Source organism: Miniopterus natalensis, chromosome 10 (assembly GCF_054644295.1).
Source record: "Miniopterus natalensis isolate mMinNat1 chromosome 10, mMinNat1.hap1, whole genome shotgun sequence".
NCBI lineage: Eukaryota > Metazoa > Chordata > Mammalia > Chiroptera > Miniopteridae > Miniopterus > Miniopterus natalensis.
Genome location: NC_142090.1, coordinates 46,484,090 through 46,506,292, shown reverse-complemented (window position 1 = coordinate 46,506,292; position 22,203 = coordinate 46,484,090). Strand labels below are relative to the sequence as shown.

Sequence of the window (22,203 nt, the reverse complement as noted above, 5' to 3'; positions counted from 1 at the left end):
GAGAGAGGAAAGGAGAGAGAGAGAGAGAGAGACAGAAACATCAATGGTGAGAATCATTGATTGGCTGCCTCTTGCACGCCACCTACTGAGGATCGAGCCTGCAACTTGGCGCATGTGCCCGACTGGGAATCGAACTGCGATCTCCTGGAATATAGTTTGATGCTCAACCACTGAGGCACGCCTGGCTGGGCAGGAAACTTCAGTTTCTTAAAGATAAATTACTAAATTGGTAGGGGAAACATTCCATTTTTAATGCATGTGTTTAAGTATTATTTAACTTGCATAGCTTAAAATTTATTATTTAGCTTACGTAGCTTTTATGAGAAATCGTGTTTTTCAGCAATGTCAGATTTCTCACAAAGAGAATGTGATTATACCATGTTATACAAAGTCTCAGCTCATAACTACTCCTTACACATAATGACACACTACAAAATGGCTGGAGGTGGGAACAGTAGGAGAAGAGGCAGGCTATTCTAAAAAGTTCAACCTCCTCCATGAGCTGAGGAAACAGCAGCAAATCCTTGATTGATTTTCCCCAGATTACAGATTGACAGAGCAAGAATACAGGTGTTCAAACTCTTGATCCAGGACTCCTGATTAACATTCTTCAGCAACTGTCCCATTCTAGTTTCTAAAGTTCTTCAAACCTAGCTGCTCTAGCCAGAAAGACACCTCACTTTTCCATATTCAGTTGATCTCTCTGCTCTTTTTCTGACCTTGTACCTCCCCCTGCCTCTCTGTTCATCTAATCAAGCCTGAACTATTCAATGCCAATGACTCCAGCCCTATCCTGCTACTTTTCTTCTCTTAACCTTACAAGTCCATAACTATTTTAGCCCATAATTCTTTCCTATAATCTGTGCATGTCTTATTTCCACAAAGAGATGATCTTATATTCTTTTTTCTTAACTTCTTACTGCATTGGACAAGTATTAGGGGCTCAATGAATTAAATTTAGGAGTTAGACAAATAAAGTCTTGCCCTGGCTGGTGTAGCTCAGTTGGAAGGGCATTATACCATGCACCAAAACGTTGCCAGTTAGATTCCCAGTCAGGGATCCATCCTGGGTAGGGGGCATGCAGGAGGCAGCCAATCACTGTTTTGCTCTCACACTAATGTTTCTTTCTTTCTTACTCTCTCCCTTTCTCTCTCTTAAAATAATAATAATAAATAATAATAATAATAATAATAATAATGTACGGAATTTGGCAACAGACAAGATTGAAAATTACTCCAAGTGCAAGGTAAAGTACAAGCAAAGGCAAAGCAGTGGGAGCACTGGGCTTGAATGAAGTGGTAAGATCACCCTTGGGATGGATAAGAAAAGTTTAGTAGGTGAGGAGGAAGGGAAAGCTAATGGAAGACCCATAAGGCAAGAACGAGGTCTTTTGTATTATACTGCCATGGATTCTTGAATACATTTTCCATAAGTACTCCCAGAAAAAAGTCCAGAGGAGATTAATGAGCATTAAAAATCTGGAGAACAGAGGAGGAAGGAAGAATGCTGGACTTGGAGTCAGTCAGCAGAGCTGGATTTGAGACTGGCTTTGCTTCTTTCTCTTTCTCACTTAACACAAAAGGCAACTCAATCTCTCTTATGCTTAGTTTTCTCATCTACAAAATGGGTATGATAATACCTATTTTAGGAGATTCTTTAGAAAATGAAACGGAGTGATGTATATAAAAATGGTTAGCACAGTATCTGGCATGACTGTTGGATACCAGCTTTCCTGTTACTGTTCTGGGTGCATTGTGCTCCTACAGAAAAATAAAGATTTGAGAACTAGAGGTAGAGTGCCTTGAGAGATCATTCTAACATATCCCTCACATTGCAAACATAAAGAAGTGGTATTCAGAGATCTGTGATTTGAGAACATGTTCCTTATCTATCCATTACCATGTTGAACACTGTCAAACAGAGTGTGTGCTCCATAAGTACTGAATGAATGAACAAATGGTCTTGAGTCACACTGCTGGTGGCAGAGCCAGGGCTAGAAGCCACCTCTCCCCATTAAGACACACAACTCCTGGGATGGGAACAGTCATTCTTTACAAAACTTCTAAGTTCCTCCTCTTTATTTCAGACCCTAGTCCATTACCCTAGCACTAGTATCTCCAATAACAGTTTCCCCTAAACAAATGAACAACTTTTTCTCTCTTGCTGTCTTGGAAACATGTTCCTGACTAGATTTTCTGTTCAGGGCGGGGGGAAATGATAGCAGTAATCAGCCATAGCTTAGTGATTCCTTGCAATGCAGCGAAAAACTTGGTGCTATCAACCAATAAGAAAAGGGGGTCAGGGAGACCTCTGAGAAAGAGCTTTTTAGTTTTGTCCTGTCATAAAATGCTTAGCTCTCTACACAGTTTATTTTAGGATATCCAAAAAGATGTTTGGCTGATATTTTATGACTCAAATATTCCTGCCAGAATCTTCTAGCCAACCAATTATTAGTTGTCCTTACTCTTCACTGAAATAATAGGATATAAGCCTGAAATTAAAAATTCCTCTCTAAGGGAAAAGCAAAATATTTTACCACGTTAAAATACCAGGCCTTGCCACTGTTCATATCTGTGCATTTTCTGTGTAGGATTCTCACAAAACTTGGATGTAATCTCTCTTTGTTTAGTTGTGATTTTTTTTTTTTTAATATACCTTTATTGATTTCAGAGAGAGGAAAGGAGAGGGAGAGAGAGAAACATCAATGACGAGAGAGTCATTGATCGAGCCCGCAACCCAGGCATGTGCCCTGACGAGGAATCGAACCCCGATCGCCTGGATCCTAGGTCCACGCTCAACCGCTGAGCCACGCCCAGCTGGGCGTGATTTTTTTTTTAATAGATTTTTTCTTTAAATATATCTTTATTGATTTCAGAGAGAGGAAAGGAGAGGGAGAGAGAGAGACAGAAACATCAATGATGAGAGAGTCATTGATTGAGCCCACAACCCGGGTATGTGCCCTGACCGGGAATCGAACCCTGATCGCCTGAATCCTAGGTTGATGCTCAACTGCTGAGCCACGCCCGGCCGGGCTAGTTGTGATTTTTTGCTTCAGTTTTGACACCACTGGAGCCCTGCCACTCTGCTCTTTGCTGGTTAAGCTCCCATTGGTTAGGAAGTTGGGCAAATTGGCCACATCAGCGTTGTTCCAATGTCAAGTCCCATCAGAGAGTTATGGCTCCTGATGGGGCAGAGCAGCTTTGGTGATCCCAGGAAAATTCTCTCCATCTGCCTCTGGTAGGTCTCAACCCATCAGCACAACAGCACAGAGCTGTCTGTGAAGGAAATGAGTAGTAAGTGAGCCATACAAAATGAAGCCCAAAGTGCTGAGCACCAAGGACTAGCTCAGGTCCCTCTTTGCTGCTCAAACGTGGTAAAAAGAAGGAAGGAACTTACCTCAGTGAGGATAACATCTTACCAAGCTGCCACGTTCTACTCCTTTTTACAACACTATCTCTGAATCAATCAGCTCAGCAACACAGAAAAGAGATGTGTCATAAGGCAAGAGCCTCTATGACAGTGAGAAATATCCATCTTAGATAAACATGGCCCAAGTTGTGTTCCTGTACCATTTCCAGCTGTTTCTCTCACTCGACAGTGCTGTAACCAATGACTAATGGGTAATGTAATGATGTTAGTCATGTCTATATATCCTTCACAACCTCTTAGTGACCCCAAAGGAGCCTGGCTTAGCAGGAGAATGAATTGTTGGAGAAAAACAAGATTTCTCTAAAAACGTTATAGAACATTCTGTTTTATTGCATTCAAATATATGCCACAAGCATCTTTAATAGAAACACTTCTCAGGGTCTGTGTTAAGAGGGCTGGAAAGCTTTTAAATATTGTGTCCTCTGTGGCGATAGAAAGAGAGGCCTAGTTATTATTCCCTTTGAGGTCCTGGTATTCTTTCTTTGGATGACTCTGCTTTCTAGTCTATCTATTCTTCGTGGCCACCCCTCCATGTTCACTAAGGCACTTCTCCCAGGTAGGCCTCCCTGATCACTTCAGGCAGAGCTGTTTCTTCCTCTTACATCTCAGAGCACCAAAGAACACAGCCCTCACTTTGCAGTTTGTATCTCCTGCCTTGTATAATAACTAACTGTGCACATGTCTAATATCCCTGCTGAGGAACACAGACAGCATCTTACCCATCATGCCCCTTACAGTACAACACGGCGCCTGGCACAGAGCATGCGGCAACAAAGGTTTGTTAATAGACCAAGTCGCTGTTGAATAAATTATTTGTAGAATGTAAATTAGGATTAGTAGTTCCAAAACGGGAGGAGGTAATCAATATGGTCATTTGTTAAAGATTACAATATTTATCTAAAAACACTGGAGAGCCAAACATGAAAAAAGTTTCATTTTCCAATGTGAGTGAGGAACTAGAACACAGATGAGTGAAGCCTACAGATGCCAGGAAGGCAAGCATGCCTGCCAACTGTGCACTCACTGCACAGTGACTCAGAGCTGAGATCTGCAGAAGTAAGCTTACCCTTCCCAGACTTCATCATTCCTGTCTCAAATTCACTGTCCTGTTCTTTTCCTCACCCAATGGCCAAATTGCTCACAGCTTTCCCTATATTATAAAGGAGCTTTATCTCCTTTTTAAATGAGACAATCACAACCATAATACTTTCTTCTTGCAGCACAAGATCCAGAAAGCTATTTGACTTGTCTAGATTTATTGAGGTGAATAGTGGCTTTATAGCTGCAGTTCTAACCACAGGCTTCACCCAGGTCCAAAAACCTAAGGAGACTGTTGTGAACAGTTCATGAAATCCTGTAAGTCACTCCCTAAGATAGAGAACAGTGAAGAAACAAAAATGAGTATTCTTTTTCAGAAATCATTAAAACATTTTTCAAACCATTTTTCAGGAGTGGGAAACATGATCTTACTCCCCCGAGACTCGTCATTTTGTCATTTGATTCTTCAAGATCTAAAAATTGTTGCCAGATGCTTCATATTTTTACTATTTAGTGCAATAAACATCTTTATACATTTTGCCTACAGAGAGATTACATTAAGCTATGGACGCTAAACAATAGGTGTTTACTATATTTCTTTATGTTTTACTTTCAATATGGCTAGCATAAAGTAAATTCAAACTAATAATTATAAAAAACATTTAAATTTATGAGTCTTATCTACAAGCAACATGAAAAGATTTTCATGAATTCTTTTCTTTCCAACAACAGGTTGGACACAAAACATTCCTTTAACTAAAACGGGGAACTGAGGCACCAGAACCGACCCAGAGCCCTAGGCGGTTTGGCTCAGTGGTTAGAGTGCTGGCCTGTAGGCTAAAGGATCCCAGGTTCGATTCCAGCCAAGAGCACATACCTTAGTTGCAGGCTTGATCCTCGGCCCAGGTCAGGGCGATTGCAGGAGGCAACAAATCGATGTGTCTCTCTCACACCGATGTTTCTCTTTCTCTCTCTTTCCCCCTTCTACTCTCTCTGAAAAGCAACAGAAAAAATATCCTTGGGTAAGGATTAAAAAAAAAAAGAACTGACCCAGAGAAGCAGAAACTGCACTGGGATTTTTCTGACTCTTGACTGCTTTTCCACAAGAACTCCTTATTGATGAGACTTAAGAGCAGATTTTTTTCAAATAGAAAATGCACCAATATTTTTTTCTTTTTTACCATATGCAGTATATAGCACTTTACAGTTTTACAAATGATATTCTAGTGATTAAGAGCCTGGTCTTCAGAATTAGGTGGGTCAAGGTTCTAATCTTGGCACAGGTATTTTCTGTATGATCTTAGACAAGTTACTTACCCTGTCTTAGCATCATTTTCAGTGGTGTGTGGAGCCAGCTTACTAGCTTGTGAGAGCAGAAAGTTAAATTTTTAGGAACTCTGCAAGCCAGTTATTAAATACAGACAGCTTAAAATTATATCTCATAAACTTGAAATTAAATAAATTATATTAAAGGTAGTGAATACTCAAAGTCATCACTTCCTAATTTTTTATTACACGTTACCATTATCTATGCTCTTGAAGATACTTATGTTTATCGTATCTGTATGGTGAAAATATTACATAATGGTGCATCACTGTACATATTTTCCCAACTCCCTGTTCGATGACCTCTCATTGGTAGCTTAAAATAGGCCACAGTGAGAGTATTTACACCATGGAAATCAGCAACCACTGCAAGCATATTAGGGCTTCCCCTGCTCCCAGACAATTATTATGTGTTTACTAGCACACTACTGTTCTTCCACATCTCTAAAATGGGAATAATAAACACCCACCTCGTATAGTTATTTGTAAAGATTAAATGAGATAACAAATGTGAAGTCCTTACCTGAACACCTAGTACATAGTCAATACCCAACAAATGGTGTAATTATTATCGGTATCCATTAAAATAGAGAATAAAGAAAATGGAATCAAACAAATATAAGTGAATTATAATTTTGAATTTGTTATCATTTGGGTATGTAATCTGCTTATTTACAACTGGTTTAGCTAGTTACACAACTCTTATTGTTCTAATTAGCCCTTATTGACAAACTGCCTAATCTCTACCTCCACTCGCAGCTCTGCTCCCAGGCCCAGACTTCCATTTTGAAGTAGCTCTTATAATTGACACCCAGATGTATCACAAGAACCTCAAATTCAGCCTTTCCAAAATAAAATTCATTATTCTTCCCCCCAATTGCTCCTTCTTTGATGATCTTGATTAGTCATCATACAGATGCACAAAATCCTAAAGCTGAAAAAGATCTCAGCGATCATCTAGCCCAACCTAGCCATTCTACAGGTGAGGAAGCTGAGGCAGAAAACCCAGTGTCCAGGGTTGCACAATTGGTCAGTGGCAAAATCCCAGGTCTCTTAATTCTAATTTGGGGCACCTTTCACCCTCCATTGCTTTCTGCTGAGTGTGTGTGTGTGTGTGTGTGTGTGTATGTGTGTGTGTGTGCGTGTGTGAGAGAGAGAAAGAGAGAGAGAGACAGATAGCCAGAGAGAGACAGAGACAGAGACACAGACAGAGACAGAGAAATCCCTTTTCATTCTTGTTTTGCTTACGTAATCTCATTCCATTTAGCTAGTACATTCATCCCTCGATGTGCCTCTGTGGCTTTCTCCCACCTCCACCACAAAACCAAGGGAGGAGCAAGTAAGACTGTCCATGATCTCTGCCTCTCTGAAGAGGGAATTAGGAATTTATGTAGCCTAGAGAGAACTGAAGTGACCTTGGAATTTTCCAGTTTGCAGTTTGCACGGTCTACCTTTAAGATTCTTGACTCCCAGAGAGAGTTAACAGTACAAGAACTACTGATAAACCCTTATTACTGCATTGAGTATTCCAATCATTTCAACATTTCTGGGATGCTGTCCCTTTTCATTTTTCTTGACTTGTGTGTAGTGACTGAAAAATAATTGATGAAAAAATACTTTTACTTTAGTTATTTCATAATTTCCTAGGCTCTTTTCTCCCTGTAAATGTCAGACTCAACTCTTACCAAGAAGAGATCATCAGACCTAGCTCTAGCAAGTTGCCAACTTCTCAGCTACCTAACAGGCCTCCTGAGCTTGCACCTAAGCACCTAAGCCATGCTCTAAAATTGGCTACATTTTCATTCATTATTCATTCACTCATTCATCAAACATTGATCAAACTCCAACTATGTGCCAGGTACTGTATTATGTGCTAAGGATACAGGCATGCCAATAAATAAGGCATCATTCTGGCCATCAAGGAGCTCACAATGGGGAGGAGAGCAGACAAATAAGCAGACCACTGCACACACAGAGAATGCTTAGTGAAAGTGCAATGATAGAAGCACACACAGGAGGAATCATAACCCAAATTGGGCTGGGGGAAAGAAGAGACAGTGAGGGCTTCCTAGAGAAGGTTGTGATTGAACAGAGCCTATGAATATGTGAAAGTTAACCTGGTAAATGGGAGAAAGGTACAGTATCAGGATGTTTATGCAGACAGCAAAAGGTGAGCCTTGTGAAACAAATGAGGCCAGAAATGAAGAACAAGGGAGGCAGAGAGACAGAAGCTCCTATTGCAAGCTTGCTTACTCTCTGGTTTAATTATCTTAAATCTAATCTTGGTCCAAGATTAAATCTGCATCTTGGTCCAAACTCCCCACTCTTCATCTGGTTCCTTTTATCTTCCCTATTCAGAGTTGTTGGTTTCTGGCATTTGGGTTTCAGCCTGGGCTTGGCTGCACCCCAGCCTTCCTTCCCAGCAGAGCTGTGCTCATTCCATGCCTGGTGTTCTATACAGGGCTATAACCACTGACTGCTACATACCGTCAGAGATGCATGAATCTACAGGGAAAGTGGCTACCCAACAGTAGCTTCAACAGAAAAATCTGTGGAGTTACACGCAGAGCAGAGGATAAAGGGAAAGGACAATCCGGAATCACTGCCCTCCTAACTGGCACTTCTCATGCACAAATAGGATATCTTTGCTGTTTCCATTAAAACTCTTAATGCTACCCACATTTTCCACTTTTATATTTTGAAAGAAATTGAACATATTTTAAAGAGCTCTAAAATGAACAGGGAACTAACACGGATCTCTTTGGAGCACTTTAGCTGATGCTTTTTTATCCATTTAGTCATTCATTATGGGGAATGTGAGGAAAGACTTAAAGGAGGTGAAGAAGTTAGATAATTACAGAAAGAATATTCCAGGCAAAGAAAATAGCCAATGCAAAGAAACCCTAAGGCAAGACCTTGTGTGTTTGAAGAATAGCAAGGAAGCCAGTGCTTCAGGAGCAGAGTTAGTAAGGAAAGTAGTAGTAAGTGATTCAGAGAGGCAATTGTGGGAAGAGGCAGATTACATAGGGTCTTGGAGGTCCTTTCAAGGTTTTTCTTTTATTGAGTGAATAGGAGCTTTGCCAGGTATTCGAGCAGAAAATGGACATGGATGTGGGGGTTTATTTAATTTATTATTTTTTTTAAATTTATCTTTATTGTTGTAAGTATTACAGATGTTCCCCTGCCCCCCCCCCATTGACTCCATTCACCTTACTCCCACCCCCTCCCTAGGCTTTTAAAAGATCACTCTAGATGCTGTGTTGAGAGCAGACTTGTAGGAGGCAGAAGTGAAAGCAGAGACTAATTAGGGGGCTATCACAATAATCCAAGCAAGAGATGATGGTGGCTTTGAGTGGGTGGTAGCCATGGAGGTGGTGAGAAGTGGTCAGATCCTGGATGGATTCTGAAGTAATAGTGAATGGGACTTCCTGATGGAGTGGGTGTGGAGAGTGATAGAAAGAAAAAAGTCAAGGATATTGTATTAGTTTGCTAGATCTTCTATAATGAAGTACCACAAACTGTGTGGCTTAAACAATGGAAATTTGTTGTCCAACAGTTCTGGAGACTATAAGTCCAAGATCAAGGTGTCAGCAGGGTTGGTCCTCTTGAGGTTGCTCCCTACAGTGTGAGGAAAGGGTATGGTCCAGGCCTCTCTCCTTGGCTTCTAGATGGCTATCTCTGTGTTCACATGGCACTCTCCCATATGCATGTGTCTGTGTTCAAAATTCCCCTGTTTGTAAGGACATCAGTCATATTGGATTAGAGCCTAACCTAATGATCTCATTTTAGCTAATTACATCTGCCACAACCTTACTTCCAAATAAAGTCACATTATAAGGTACTAGGGGTTAGAACTTCATCATATGAATTTTGGGGAAGTACAATTTAATCCAAAACAAATGACTCCAAGATTTTTGGCCTAAGCAACTATAAATATGAAGCTAGGGAAGGCCAAAGGCAGAGCAAGGAGTTATTTTTTAAAGCAGGGATTTTAAAAAGTTTTTTAAGGTGTAAGAGTCTAAAATTTAAGAGGGAAGTCTGTGTTGGCAATATATATTATATATCATATAAGCGTGTATGTATTTATGCATATATACATACATTACTTCTATAAATATATTGCATATATACTCATATACATACCTACTTCCATAAACATATATATGGATACATATATAAACACACCTCTATATTTATTCACATATATATAATATATATATATACATATATTTGCTCATGATTGTAGGTGATATTTAAAGCCATGCTCGAGGTAAGATGACCAAGAGAGTAGGTATAGGCTGAGAAGAAAAGTGAACCAAGAATTGAATCTTGGGGCCCTCTATGATTAAGGGGTTGGAGAGTCACAGCATTAGCTTTCTTGCAGAAATCACATCTACATGAGTTTTCTAAATCATAAAAATGTCATTAGGATTGACACAGCCAATTTAAGAAATTAATAATATCAACAAAAGACAAATATACACATACTTTATGACCCAGCCATTCAACTCCTATGTGCATACCCAACAGAAATATGCATTGTGTTCATCAAAGTAGGTGTACATAAATGTACATAGCATTGTGCATTTTCTGTATGTATATTATACTTTGATAAAAAGTCATTAGGGAATGCCTTTACTCATTAGGTTCCAACTCTCAGCCAGTTCCAGCAAAACAGGAAGCAGATTTAATCTGGCTTCTTGGGTGTTAAGGGTTGCTTTTTGGTCAGTCACAAAGCATGTTCAAAGCAACAAATTCAGGTACATGGTAGAACTCAAGTGTGTAAAAAGCCACAAGAAACCTTCACAACTTTCTCCCTTGGTCTTAGTTTTTGTTTGTTTGTTGCTGTTTTTTTGAAGAGATAATACTGGATGTATTTTATTATGCATTTTAGAATTTTGATAAATTCCAAGAGAAAGCTACCTAAAAGAAATGACATTTTTATATACTTGCAAGTACACTATAATATTTAGACAATACTAAAATAATTAGATGCTACTTTATAATACATGAGCATATGGTAATATAAATATTTCTCTCAAATTATCTATGAATTAATCAAATAATCATTTTCATTGCTTTATACAGATGAAATATATATTGTTATATATTATATGTATATAATATATTCATATATCAGTTCAGTTATGTATGTGTTTGTTTTTATTTCTTTTTAGTTCAGATTTAAGAGTTCTTATTCCATCATATTCTAATGCTTCAGGTATACAAATTGTATAATACATTTGAAGAGAAAGTTTTTACAAAGAATTCAACAAAGGGAACACTTTTGTAACAAAACAGGCCATTTCATCAAGTTTACTGAAAACTGAAAATGTGTAGAATGATTGCTTCTTAAAAGAAAGAAAAGAAAGAAAGAAAGAAAGAAAGAAAGAAAGAAAGAAAGAAAGAAAGAAAGAAAGAAAGAAAGAAGAAAGAGAGAGAGAGAGAGAGAGAGAGAAAGAAGAAGAAAGAAAGAAAGAAAGAAAGAAAGAAAGAAAGAAAGAAAGAAAGAAAGAAAGAAAGAAAGAAAGAAAGAAAGAAAGAAAGAAAGAAAGAAAGAAAGAAAGAAAGGGAGAAAGAGAGAGGGAGGGAGGGAGGGAGGGAGGGAGGGAGGGAGGGAGGGAGGGAGGGAGGGAGGGAGGAGGCAAGAAAAAGAGAGAGAGAAAGAAGTTGGGAAAAGTTCAAGAACTGGCATTAAAATGCAGCTCAGCAAAGGGCTAAATACTTTGCCTTTTCATAACGATTGATTACTGTATAAACCTTAAAATACTGAGTAGTATAAGTGGTTACTATGTGTCAGGAGTTATTTTTTATTTATTTATTTTTAATCCCCACCTGAGGATATTTTTTCCACTGCTTTTTCAGAGAGAGTGGAAGGGGTTGGGGAGGGAGACACATGGATGTGAACACATGGATTGGTTGCCTCCTGCATCCTGCCGGGGCTGGGGATCAAGCCCACAACCAAGGTATGTGCCTTTGGCTGGGATTGAACCCTGGACCCTTCAGTCTGAGGGCCGATGCTCTAACCACTGAGCCAAACTGGCTAGGGCCCATGCATTATTTATGAATGTCATTTTTCTCTCAGCTCTGCTTGGGGTAGCAGACACTCCCTGATGAGAGCTTTGATTATTAGTATTAAAGGAATGATTACAGGGTTGACATTTTTGTATGAAAGACTAGAAGTTGAATAAGGCGTCATATTGCTCTCTGAACTGGTTTATAGACATATTTGCAAAACTAGCCAAGGTTTTCCTTGGGAAATGGATTTGGATCTCTCCTTAGTTGAGACCCCAAAGATACAGACTACGGAGCAGAGAAGACATGGACATATTTCCCTGGAAATATTTCCAACCACAAACTACCATCAACATAGTCACAGAAAAATCTTGTCAAGTTTCTTCACCACAGAAAATTCTCAGTAAGCTGTTTGTGATGTCTGGGCAACACTAACGTACCACCTTATTTGCCTGTTAGAATGAGTTACTTTTTTTGTTTTTTGTTTTTTTAATATATCTTTATTAATTTCAGGGAAAGGAAAGGAGAGGGGGAGAGAGAGATAGAAACATCAATGATGAGAGAGTCATTGATCGGCTGCCTAGCCTGCACAATCCGGGCATGTGCCCTGACCGGGAATTGAACCCCAATCACCTGGATCCTAGGTCGACACTCAAACAGTGAGCCATGCCCAGCCGGGCAGAATGAATTAGTTTTAAAAGTGTAGTCCTGACAGCCATTGAGTTGCTAGAGGTACATGAAACAAATAGAATCTAGACATAGTCTGCCCTCTCTTAATCTAATTCATTCTGACCCATCTTTCTGGTATGAGTTAGATACCAAGCATCAAAATCTATAAAGGCCCCTTCTAGTCTATGATAATAAACTAGGGCATTTGTCTTTTTTCCCCTCATGATAACAGGGTTTTTAAAAAAATTTTATCTTTATTGTAAAGTATTACGGATGTCCTCTTTTCCCTCCCCATTGCCCCCCTCCACCCAGCATCTGCCCCCATGCCCCCCTTGTTATTTGACCCAGTGACCAAGGAATATATCCTAACAAACTCGAAACACCACTCAGAAAGAACTTATGCACCTCTATGTCATAGCAGCGCAATTCACAATAGTTAAGATCTGGAAACAGCCCAAGTGCCCATCAGTAGATGAGTGGATAAAAAAGCTGTGGTGCATTTACAGAATGGAATGCTATGCAGCTGTAAAAAAGAAGGATCTCGTACCCTTTGGGACAGCATGGAGGGACCTGGAGAGTATTATGCTAAGTGAAATAAGCCAGTCAGAGAAAGACAAGTATCACAGGATGTCAGTTATATATGGAATCTAATAAACAAAAATAAACTGATGAACAAAATAGATACAGAGACATAGATACAGAACCATGGAACAGTCTGACAAATTTCAGAGGGAATGCGGGGGTGGGGGAGTGGGGAGAGAGTGATTAATCAAAGAACTTATACGCATATGTGCATAGCCCATGGACACAGACAACAGTGTGAGAAGGCGGGTCTTAGCTCTTTTCTTTCTCTTGAGTAAGGCTCTCTCTATCAAGCCCAATCAGAAGTAGTGTTTGCTCTCCCAACTGAAGGCTAAATAGGAATCATACCCTCACCAGTTGTCACTTTCTTTCAGTTGCAATGATGGAAATCCAACATAAACTAGCTTAGGAAGAAAGGGAGTTAATGGTGTGTACTATGGTATAACTGAAAGTCTAGCTAAATAATATGTCATCTCTCCTTCCCAACACATCATCTCTCTCTCTCAAAAGTTGGCTTCTTTGTGATGGTTTTGTTCTTTCCCACTGCAGACAAATTTCTTCCATATTCCTGGGCAAGAGAAACACAAATCAGCCTGGACTTACACACCAGACCCTGCAACTTCAGGGAAAAGAAAATTTCTTTTTCCCAATGTTGAATTGTTCTGCTAGGGTCATACTCTGCCTAGAAAAATCACAGCCCCTGCATATGAAATTTAGGGCTGTCTAGGCCCCAGCAAGTGGCCCAGGAAAATCCTAATACCAATGCTCTAATAATAATAGCTAATGCTGATGAAGCATTTATTATGCAGCCACTGTTCTAACCTTCCTATATGTATCAAATCATTTCATTCACACAACACATTTATGAGGTAGATACTAGTATTTTCCCCATTTCATAGAAAGGGATACTGAGGTACACAGAAAGCTTAAGCAACTTGCCCCAGTCCCATAACTAGTGAATAGCAAACTCAGGATTAAAATGCAAGTACCCCAGAACACATGCTCCCAGTACTATGGTATATTCTCTCAAGGTGCCATGAGTGACAGCTCCACAAAACCACAAGGGAGAGGAGAATTCTCTGAAAAAGTATGAGGTGCAAAAGAAAAACTACCAATATCTCATACAAAAGCTCATTAGTCTCATTTATTTAACTAACAATTAATCCAAATATTCAATAAACATCTATAAAAGTCTACCATGAGTTAGGTCACATGGCATTTCTTAGAGCCGAGACCAAAATGGACCCATTCATTGTTGCTAAATGTCTCCAAGACTATGGATAACAAAGGAGTACAGGAAAGGGTACTTTCTTTACATGGTGAAACCATTTTGTCTCCAAAACGTCCTCCCAAATTGTGTTTAGACATGGGTTTTTAAAAATTATTTTATGGCACAAGCTTAGATTTTATAACTTCGAGTAAATGGTAAGTATAAAAGCAAATGAATTAAATTTGTTCAACTGATTTGACCAGAATTTTTTGTCTAGTAAATTTTTTTTTCCCTTCTGAAAATAGTATAAAGAAAATATTGCACTCAGGCTCTAAGAGAAAATTTTTATTTAATTCCAAAAATATCTTAACAATGGAAGCTTACTGGAATAAGAATGCTATCATTCAATAAATATTTATTAAATACCTGGGTATAGTTTAAACTTACATGACCAAATAAATACAAATTAAAAATACAAAATATCATGTTCAATGTTAAATTGGCATAAGATTTTGAAATATATTTATAAAGATACCAAACATTATTCTACATTTATGGTAATAAGTTGACTACCTTTGTAAAATATGGATGGTCTTAAAAATAACTATATCCTCTGCTCATTTCACTTCTAAAAACTTGTACCCCCAAATTGCATAGCTGTGCAAAGATATGGCTGCAAGAATTTTCCTCACAGGTTAATGTTGATAGCAAAATATTTTGTTATTGTAGGCCAGTAATGAAAAGTGAAATACATATTGGTGCTTTGGTACAATGAGATACTATGTAGCTATTAAAAGTTAGAGGAAAATATTTTATGAAATAGATGTTTACTTTATAGAATAATAAATGAAAGACATGTGTACTATATAATCTATTTTAGTTTAAAAGAATATAAGTCTGCATAGAAAAGAGACCAAAATGCTTTTTTACTAATAGTGTTTATTAATTCTAGGTGGTAAATTTTTAGGTAACTTAAATTTTTTTCTTCTTTTCTCTCTTTGTGTATATGTGTGTTTAACATGGAACAAGAAAAAAAAGTAATTTTTTTTTTAAGTGAAAAAAAGAAACAGAAAATTCAAGATGACAAGTATATGGTTAGAGGTCTGCAATGGATAGCAAAAGAGCACGCTGGAGAGCCCTATCCTGACTTAGGGCTGAGTGTGAGCAGAGGCTTCTTTGAGGAGGAGAAACTGAGCAGAGGCATCGCCTCAACCACATCAAAGATGATGACATGCAGGTGCAGCTGTAAGTGGTAGTATTTGTTAGGAAATTGGTCACATTACTTACAGCATCTACAGCGTTTATCCAGTCCCAAAAGAATGCAAAATATTTCTAAAATATATGTAATTGATTTTCACTTTTCCTTGCAATTCTCCATTATCAATTTATTTATTTTTTCAAATAAGTATGGTTAAAATTCTTTCACAATGTTGTATAAATACATCTTTCCTTTTTGGGGCAGCTGTGACTATGTTAAAGCTTAGCCCTTGACATATTTCATTTATGTTAATCCAGAGTTCCTAGAAGAAAGGAATGCTGAAGACAGTGCCCAGTGCTCAGCAAGCACTCAAATACCAATGAAAAGCATTTAGTTGTTAGCTTCTACTCTGAAGTCTTTTGTTTTATTAGGACGTTTTTTCTTGGTTAGATATATTAATACATGACTTCACACTGCAAAATTTCCAGCATAAAAAAGAAAATAAATTTCAGTTTCCAAGGGGAGAACCTGGAAACTCTGTGAGTTGTCAATTTTCCTTCTTTGAAACCATTTTTGGGCTGTCATATCAATGAAAGAGTAAAACTATTCTCACACCCAGAGCTGAGGAGGTGGAGAGAGTATCCTCAAAGGACTTGAAGTCCTTTGGAGTAGTAACATCCAACTTCACCTACTCTTTCTGCAGCTACAGCAGCAGCCATTTTAAAGATATCTGTGGTTAATAATGAGCTCATTTCTTAACCCCAGTGGGCCTAATGGGGCTCAGTTTTAATTTTTAAATTTTGTTTTTAATCCTTACTTGAGGATACTTTTCCCATTGGTTTTCAGAGAAAATGGAAGGGAGGGAGAGTGAGAGAGAAAGAGACATCTATGTGAGAGAGACATATCGATGGTTGCCTCCTGCATATGTCCTAACCAGGGACTGAGCTTGCAACCGAGGTATTGGACCTGGGACCCTTCGGTCTGCAGGTAGATGCTCTAACCACTGAGCAAAATGGTCTAGGGTCCAGTGCCTGAAACAGTGCCTGACACCTAGAGCTAAATCTCTGTTAAATTATTAAATGAACAAATGAAAATGGAAGAAGAATGAAAAAAATAAACCAACATCGTTTTGCATAATGATGTGAAATACTAATTTCTCTGTGGCTTGAAACTTATAAATTAAGGGACAATCAAGAAAATAAATCTATTCTTTATACATTCAGACCAAGCTCAAAAGCTGCCTAGGACAGGTAGGCTATGCAATTAAGTGGTAGCAGTCTAGGTGTAAGTGCATGTATAGACGTTACTGCGTAGAGGAGAGGATGTCAGTCAAACAGGGGAGCATGCTCTGTCTCAAGGAGGTGAGGCTGACTCAGCTCCAGCCCACTGATGCCATATGGGAATGCAGGCCCCATTTTGCCAGTTCTTCCAGTTTTTTAGGAGAAGTTTGAAGTCCAGATTTTTATGTGAAAACTCCAACATAATAAATGTTGCCTCAAAATGTAAAGAGAGACGATGTGTGTTTTGCACACAATCTAGCCAGAGGGTCGCTGATTTGAAACTTCTCATTTCAATTTTTCTTTTTAGGATATTATAGTTTATTAATTAACTTACTAATACACCTTTGTAATACTTTTATCCCCATTTTTAGCTACACACCCTTTGATGGGCTCTTTATGTAACAATTTGATATTCTGTAATATTTTTTACATATGAAATAAAAAGATAATTGTCTTTCCTCTAGAAAGATTAATCAAAACTTTTAAATTGATAGTATAGGAAAGCTTCTTTTAACATCACCCTTTATTATAAGTAATGTCATGTAAAATTTTATAATGTTAAATTTGGGAATACCTCTATAAATCTTCTTATATGAACTTTAAGATTTCAGGATATTGCAAATTTGCTTGTGCAGTAATATGTATATAATTACATTATATACCAGGATATATGATAATAGAGACAACTTATTCTTATTGAATGTTTGGATTTTTTCTGTTCTGTTTATTTGTTTATTTTGTTTTTTAGATTCCACATATAAGTGAAATCATAAGATATTTGTCTCTGTCTGACTTATTTCACTCAGCACAGTACCCTCTAGTTCCATCCATGTTGTTGCAGAGGGCAAGATTTCATTCTTTTTTACGGCTGAGTCAGATTCCATTGTATATATGCACCACTTCTTCTTTATCCACTTATCTATTGATGGAAATTTAGATTGTTTCTATATATTGGCTATTGTAAATAATGTTGCAATGAACATATAGATGTATATGTCTTTTCAATTAGTGTTTTGGGTTTCTTCAGATAAATACCCAGAAGTGGAATTGCTGGGTCCTTCTTTGTCTCTTGTTATAGCCTTTGTTTTAAAGTCTATTTTGTCTGGTACAAGTATTGTTACTCCAGCTTTTTTTGTTTGTTTCCATTTTCATAGAAATGTCTTTTTCCACCCCTTTATTATCAGTCTGTGTGTGTCTTTCAATCTGAAGTGAGTCTCTTGTGGACAGCATGTGTAAGGGTCTTGTTTTGCTATCCATTCAGCCTCCATATATCTTTTGATTGGAGTATTTAATCCATTTGCATTTAAAGTAATTGTTGATAGATATGTATTTATTGCCATTTTATTATTCATTTTTTATCTTTTTTTATTTTTTCTTCTTCTTAAAGAAGGCACTTTAACATTTCTTGTATTACTGGTTTGCTGGTGATGAACTCCTCTATCTGTTTCTTGACTGGGAAGCTCTTTATCTGTCCTTTGATTCTGAATGATAGCTTTGCTGGGTAAAGTGTCAACTTTACTGTCTGAGAAAATTTATCCTTAAGACATGTCTACGTGTATTTGTGTGTCATATGTATTGTGTGTTGTTGCTACATTAATTACCTCATGAAAACTGAGAACAAGGAGGTAAGTCACACTTTAGGGTAGGATTTTTAAGCATGGAGTGAGGTAGTGGAGAGAATCAGAAGATGTATATTTAGGGAAAAGCACAATCAATGGGATATGTCAAGCACATAGAAGTATTCCTGAATTTGCAAATATTTTTCTCTGTGATTAGGCCATCTGTGTTTGCTAATGGACCCATATCAAAGTTAGGCTCCTATCTTCCCATAGAGACTGGGAGATACTGGTGTTATCTCCCTTGACGATTACATTTCAAAGCATGGCTTCCAGGTACTTTAGAAAGGCTGTCCTGGGTTATAAAACTGGCAAGACGCTTTTTAGGTTTACACCTTAAAGGGAACAGAAAAAGAATGTACAACTGCAAGTTTTCTAAAGTAAATAAGTGCTCTAAGAAAAAGGAGGCTAGGGGCTAAGACTCAGAAAGAAGCCTGTCTAAAGTTTAGTCAAGCTGGAGGTAAAACCATCTGGGTCATGAGAGTGATGGTAGATGTTATTCAGTTACACATCATTATATCATTAAAAATGTCAATTCTAGATGTCTCTGCCCTAGCCCAGAGTCCTCTTCTCCCTTCCCCTATGTCCTCCCCACTGTCTAGTAACTATGAAACCAAGGTATTACCAACAGGTGCTTATCAGCTGTGCAACTTTGGGAACCTTGGTCTCTTTATTTCTAAATGGGCATCATAAACACATACTACACAGCATTTGTATGAGGAGTAAATCTGATCTATGTAAAGCACTCAGTATGGTGCCTAGCATATAGTAGCTCAATAAAAGATAAATATCAATATTTCATCCAGTTCTCATCTGTGCTATTATAGTATAGAATGAACATACTATGATACTAAATCAGTAAAATACACAGAAAAGAAGTGAAAAGAATTATTTACCAAAATAGAGCGGAAGAAACTATCAATGAGGCAGCACCTATTTCCAGAGTTCCGTGTCCTACCCTCCACCTAATTTTCTGCCCAAATTTCTTCAGTCTGTTCTTTCATACTTAAATATCTCCCCGTATAGATCTCAAATCTGCATGTTATTTAGCCTAAGGACATAATGCAATTTTTAAAATTACAATCTTTGTTGTATTTCCTTTCTTACACTTGAAGTATATTTACTCTTTGAAAGCCCATGTGGGAGCTAATTGACTTTTCAGAAAGCTGCTTGCAAATTCTCCCTCAAAAAAGTTTGCTTTGTTTTTATCTTGGTAGCATTTCTAAAATTTCAAGATTTGGACTCTGGCATTATAACTGTTCAGAGTATCTACACAGAAGTGGTCTGTTTCATCATCCAATGAGCTCTGCCTGTGTGTGGATGTGACACCCCAGTGGAAGGAAGCCAAGGGCCTATAGTAGCAATCCTGGGGAAAATTTAAGCAGCTGTGGCCATGTAATTTAAAACCTCTGAAAAGTGTGCTGCAGTCTGTGCACAGCGTTAGTATAACATGAGGACTGGATGTAGCCCGTTCTCCGGAGGACTTCCTTGCCTGCTGCAGGAAAGAGAAGACTGAAAAGACAAACCTGGGTGCAGCCAGAAAGGTCCAAATAGATGAGCTTGTGGCATCCATTCCCTAAACTCAGGTACTGTAAACCTTTGTCTGTGAACTTTCTGCAGTAAGCCAAACTAAGAATCTGTAAATTGTGGAAGTGCCTGAAAAGACAGGGTGAGAGGAGAGGGGAAGGAAAGTGAATATAGCTGTTTTCTCACATCTTTCTTAAGCCACTATGACAAAGAGAAGTAAAACTGTAAATTAATCTTTTCTCCTTGCAAATGTTCAACAGTTGAACCTTATTGTTAATTCTCTTCCTGTTAAGTAAAGGAGACTGCAGTAACATATCAGATAATGCCTAATTACATTTCAAATGAAAATAAAGATGTGCCTAGATTTTTAAGAAAGCTGATTGAGATAAAGCTTTGGGGGCAGGGAGGTTTGTGCATTCATATTGTTTGGAAGTTAGCTTGTGCTTGAAAGCAAAGTTACAGAGTTTGCATTATTGTTGCATTTTAGGTTTTATCTGTGAGGCACCAAAGTAATGTGCAAAATGTCTAGAAATACAAACCCTTTGTAAACATTTAAATGGCGATTAGCTGTTACATGAGAGTGAGGATTTGGGCAGAAAGGAGGCAAAGTTGAACACAACAGGCTCTTAAAATGGACATGATCAGCAAATGCTTTGAAAAATCAAATTTGAGTATGCATGATTTTCTAAGTTTCATAACTGTAGTTAAAGAAAGACTAATTGATATGCAGAGCTTAAAAATGGGTTAAGAAGGACAGTCTGCAAATGGGTGGGCAGCACTGTCAGTCTCCCTGGAGTTGAAGCCTATTAAATATGGCATTACCACCATGACCAAAATGAGAGCTTCCAGAAAAAAGGAAGGTAATTAGGACAAACCTCCACTACCATGCAAGGGCTCACAGTTTGAGGACACTCAGTGGACTTTCCAGACTTTCTTTAGCCTGGCATTTTTTAAAAGTACAAGGACTCCCACTACTGCCTGCTCTTGTAATGAAATTAACAACATGCTCTTGATTTGTGATCTGCAACAGTTTAACAGCAAATGAAAAAGAAAAAAAGAACAAAAGTGAAAGAAGATGCCTCTGTGTCCAGCAAAAGCCCACAAATGAAAAATAAAATTTACCTTCACATAAATGGGAAATAAGATCTGCAAGCATTGACCATTAATCAAATTTATTCCTAAAATTTGAAAAACACATGTATATGATGTGATGATTTCCATTCCATAGAAAATCATTTGGTTCAGAACACAGATTCCCTCTGGTAATTGCTGTGTCTATGAGATTCAACAGAACAAACAGGGCCGCCTTCTGGATTCCCCAGCGGCTGGGTGGGCAGGGCTGTGAAGGAAAAGCAGCACTAACATCCCAAAGACACATCCTCTCTCGTGGGTCCCTTCAGTTAACTGAACTATGCCAAAGTTTTGGAAATGCTTTATTTTCCTCTCCTTGGAGTATACCCTTGTGATTCAGCTGGGGGGGTGGATGTCATTTCTAACAACCCTTTAGCTCTCTAATTCAGAGAAAGGAGTAGTGAGACAAGCAGGACACAATGGAAAATATGTAAGGTTTTGGAATCTGACCAAATTAGATTCAAATCCCAGCCCTCACACTTACTGCAACTTCCCTAACCTCTCAGAGATTGTTTCTGTATTTGTTAAGTGGAGATAATAATATATATTTTTTTAACCCTGACTAACTGTGGGCCTCCAGCTTTCCTGAGGTTCATTTTCTCATCTTTAATATGGATGTAATCCTTTCTGCTCTTTCCTCTTAGAGGTGTGACAATTACATGAGAATATAGGTGTAATAGTATTATATTGAGGGTGATTTTTGAGAATTAAAAACAGGAGGGATAAGTGAAATAAGCCAGTCAGAGAAAGAGAAGTATCACATGATCTACTCATATGTAGAATCTAATGAACAAAATAAACCGATGAACAAAATAGATCCAGAGACACAGAAGCATAGAACAGACTGACGAATCTCAGAGGGAAGGTGGGGTGGATGGGGAGAGATTAACCAAAGAATTTATATGCATATATGCATAACCCATGGACACAGACAATAGTGTGGTGAAGGTCAATAGGAAAAAAGGGACATCTGTAACACTTTCAACAACAAAGATAAATTTTAAAAAATAAAATAAAATAAATAAAAACAGCAGGGATACAGTAGAGGCTTTAAATATATATATTGTTATTGCTACTACCTCAAATAACATATTAATTGTTCTTATGAAGCTTGTACACCACCTTAATGGAACAGATACTCATCTTACAAAAGTGGTGCATAAAACTGACTCTAAGAGTTT

General features: G+C 38.0%; 2 protein-coding genes across 2 annotated transcripts in view; one reads left to right on the top strand and one right to left on the bottom strand.

Moving 5' to 3' along the window:
- The window catches only part of FBXL13 (F-box and leucine rich repeat protein 13), a 253,394-nt gene that overhangs the window by 83,120 nt on the left and 148,071 nt on the right, over positions 1–22,203 (bottom strand). Inside the window, 1 exon segment of the mRNA XM_087821113.1 lies at positions 19,891–20,020. Coding sequence (XP_087677239.1) covers positions 19,891–20,020 — 130 coding nt within the window.
- LRRC17 (leucine rich repeat containing 17) overlaps positions 19,797–22,203 on the top strand; it is a 30,082-nt gene continuing 27,675 nt past the window's right edge. The window contains exon 1 of the mRNA XM_016219568.2: positions 19,797–19,950. The gene's annotated coding sequence lies outside the window, so the exon portion shown is untranslated. The remainder of the gene's footprint in view (positions 19,951–22,203) is intronic.